Here is a 2,017-nt window from a genome sequence, read left to right as displayed (position 1 = left end):
ATTCACTTCCCGTATCTTATCTCTACACCCTTAGTTTGTTCTCTATATCTGTGTCTGCTTATTTTTTTTTTTTTTTTTGTGTCTGCTTATTTTTGTTATATTCATTCATTTATTTCTTAGATTAAGATACAGTATTTATCTTTCTCTCTCTGACTTATTTTACTAAGCATAATACCCTCCAAGTCCAGTCATATCGTTGCAAATGTCAAATTTTCATTCTTTTTTATGGCTGAAGAGTATTCCATTGAGCATATATATCACATCTCCTTTCTCCATTTTCTGTTGATGGACACTTAGGTTGCTCCCATACCTTGGCTATTGCAAATAATGCTGCTATGACATTGGGGTACATGTATCTTTTCAAGTTAATGTTTTCATTTTCTTTGGATATATACCCAAGAGTGGAATTACTGGATCATAAAGTAGTTCTATTTTTAGTTTTTTGAGGAACCTCCATATTATCTTCCCTAGTGGATGCACCAACTTACATTCCTACCAGCAGTGTACAATTGTTCCCTTTTCTCCCCGTCCTCACCAACATTTGTCATTTGTGGTCTTTTTTTTTTTTTTTTTTTCTGTGATAACTGCCAGTTTTATTCCCCTGGCTAAGAGATCCAGAGGTAATTTGAGGTTTACATTTTTTTAAATAGTTCTTTCTTCAAGAATTTAGGTGCCCCCATTGCCCTTATAAGCTGGTTGCAAATTATTTGATTGACTCTTAATTATAAAAAAGAACTTTAATTCTTTTTGTATGTGTGATGTGTTCATTAAAAAATACATATGAGCAAAAAGAAAAAAACTCACACCACACAGAAATAAGCACAGTTAAATTTTTGATATATGTATGTATGTATACACACACACAACTTGAGATTTTCTCCTACATATGTGAGCTGATACTAAATATGCTACTGTGTAACCTGTTATGTTTTACTTTACAATATGGAATGAACATATTTTCATGCATATGTGTGAAACTTCCCAATTGAAAAACAGACCTGGAGAATGTGTCAAAATACAAAATCCAGATGCTGGTAATAAGGACACTACCTAAAGCAAAACCCCACCAGATGATTAAAAATAAAACAAAAGTCAAAGATACATCAGAAAATGCTAACAGAAAGAAAGCAGGTGCCAGATTTTAATATCAGAAAAAAAAAAAAAAAAGAATTCAAGGCCTAAAGCACACAGGATGAGGACGGCTGCGTGAATGTCTTTGTTTCCAATGCATCATCACAAACGTGTTTCTTACTCTTCTTATCTCTTCCCTAAGCCTTTCCAACTCATCTACTCCTCTTATCATTTCTTCTGGGTCCAAATGCCTAACCGGAGTGTCCTCTTTATATCCCTGACCAGGCTGAGTCAGCCCTCCTCTAAGGTTTCCTTCTGCTTCCTGGCTTACACCTTCTTCAGAAGGTTGAGGATTTCTTTCTGCCTCCTGTGGTACAGCTTCCATAGGGCGGTCTTCCTCAGCCTTTGGCATGTTCGGTGCTTTTCTTTCATTTTCTTCACAAGACTTTTGCATGTTGAGTATTTTTCTCTTATTTTATTTTTAAATAAATTAACCCTGCAGGGATCCAGGGGATTTTCCTCCCTCTTCCCTCACTCTATTTGGGTCGCTTCCAAAAGACCAAGAGTCCTGAAAGGATCCGGGGCACTTTTCTCCTCCAGCAATAGGGAGCTGCCTGTGGTCTTTTTGATGATAGCCATTCTGACAGGTGTGAAATGATATCTCATTGTGGTTTTGATTTGCATTTTTCTGATGATTAGTGATGTTGGGCATCTTTTCATGTGCCTGTTCGCCATCTGTATGTCTTCTTTGAAAAATGTCTATTTAAGTCTTCTGGCCATTTTTTAATCAAGTTGTTCATTTTTTGTTATTGTGTTATATGAGCTGTGTCTGTATGTCTATGTGTGTGTATATATGTATACATATATGTATGATATTAACCCCTTATTGGTCATATCATTTGCAAATATTTTCTCCCATTCAGTAGATCCTTTTTTAATATTGTCA

The 2,017-nt window shown here is 35.5% G+C and overlaps 1 protein-coding gene across 1 annotated transcript; it reads right to left on the bottom strand.

Moving 5' to 3' along the window:
* Positions 1-1,144: 1,144 nt before the first annotated feature.
* On the bottom strand, positions 1,145-1,740 carry LOC112408950 (transcription elongation factor A protein-like 8). Its single transcript, XM_024758821.1, has one exon. The coding sequence runs from the start codon at positions 1,523-1,525 to the stop codon at positions 1,172-1,174; it is 354 nt and encodes a 117-aa protein (XP_024614589.1). The 5' UTR covers positions 1,526-1,740; the 3' UTR covers positions 1,145-1,171.
* Between the last annotated feature and the right edge of the window lie 277 nt (positions 1,741-2,017).

Source organism: Neophocaena asiaeorientalis, unplaced genomic scaffold (genome assembly GCF_003031525.2).
Source record: "Neophocaena asiaeorientalis asiaeorientalis breed wild unplaced genomic scaffold, Neophocaena_asiaeorientalis_V1.1 scaffold182, whole genome shotgun sequence".
NCBI classification, from domain to species: Eukaryota; Metazoa; Chordata; class Mammalia; order Artiodactyla; family Phocoenidae; genus Neophocaena; species Neophocaena asiaeorientalis.
The sequence above is the reverse complement of the archived record's forward strand: the minus strand, read 5'-3'. Positions and strand labels throughout refer to the sequence as shown.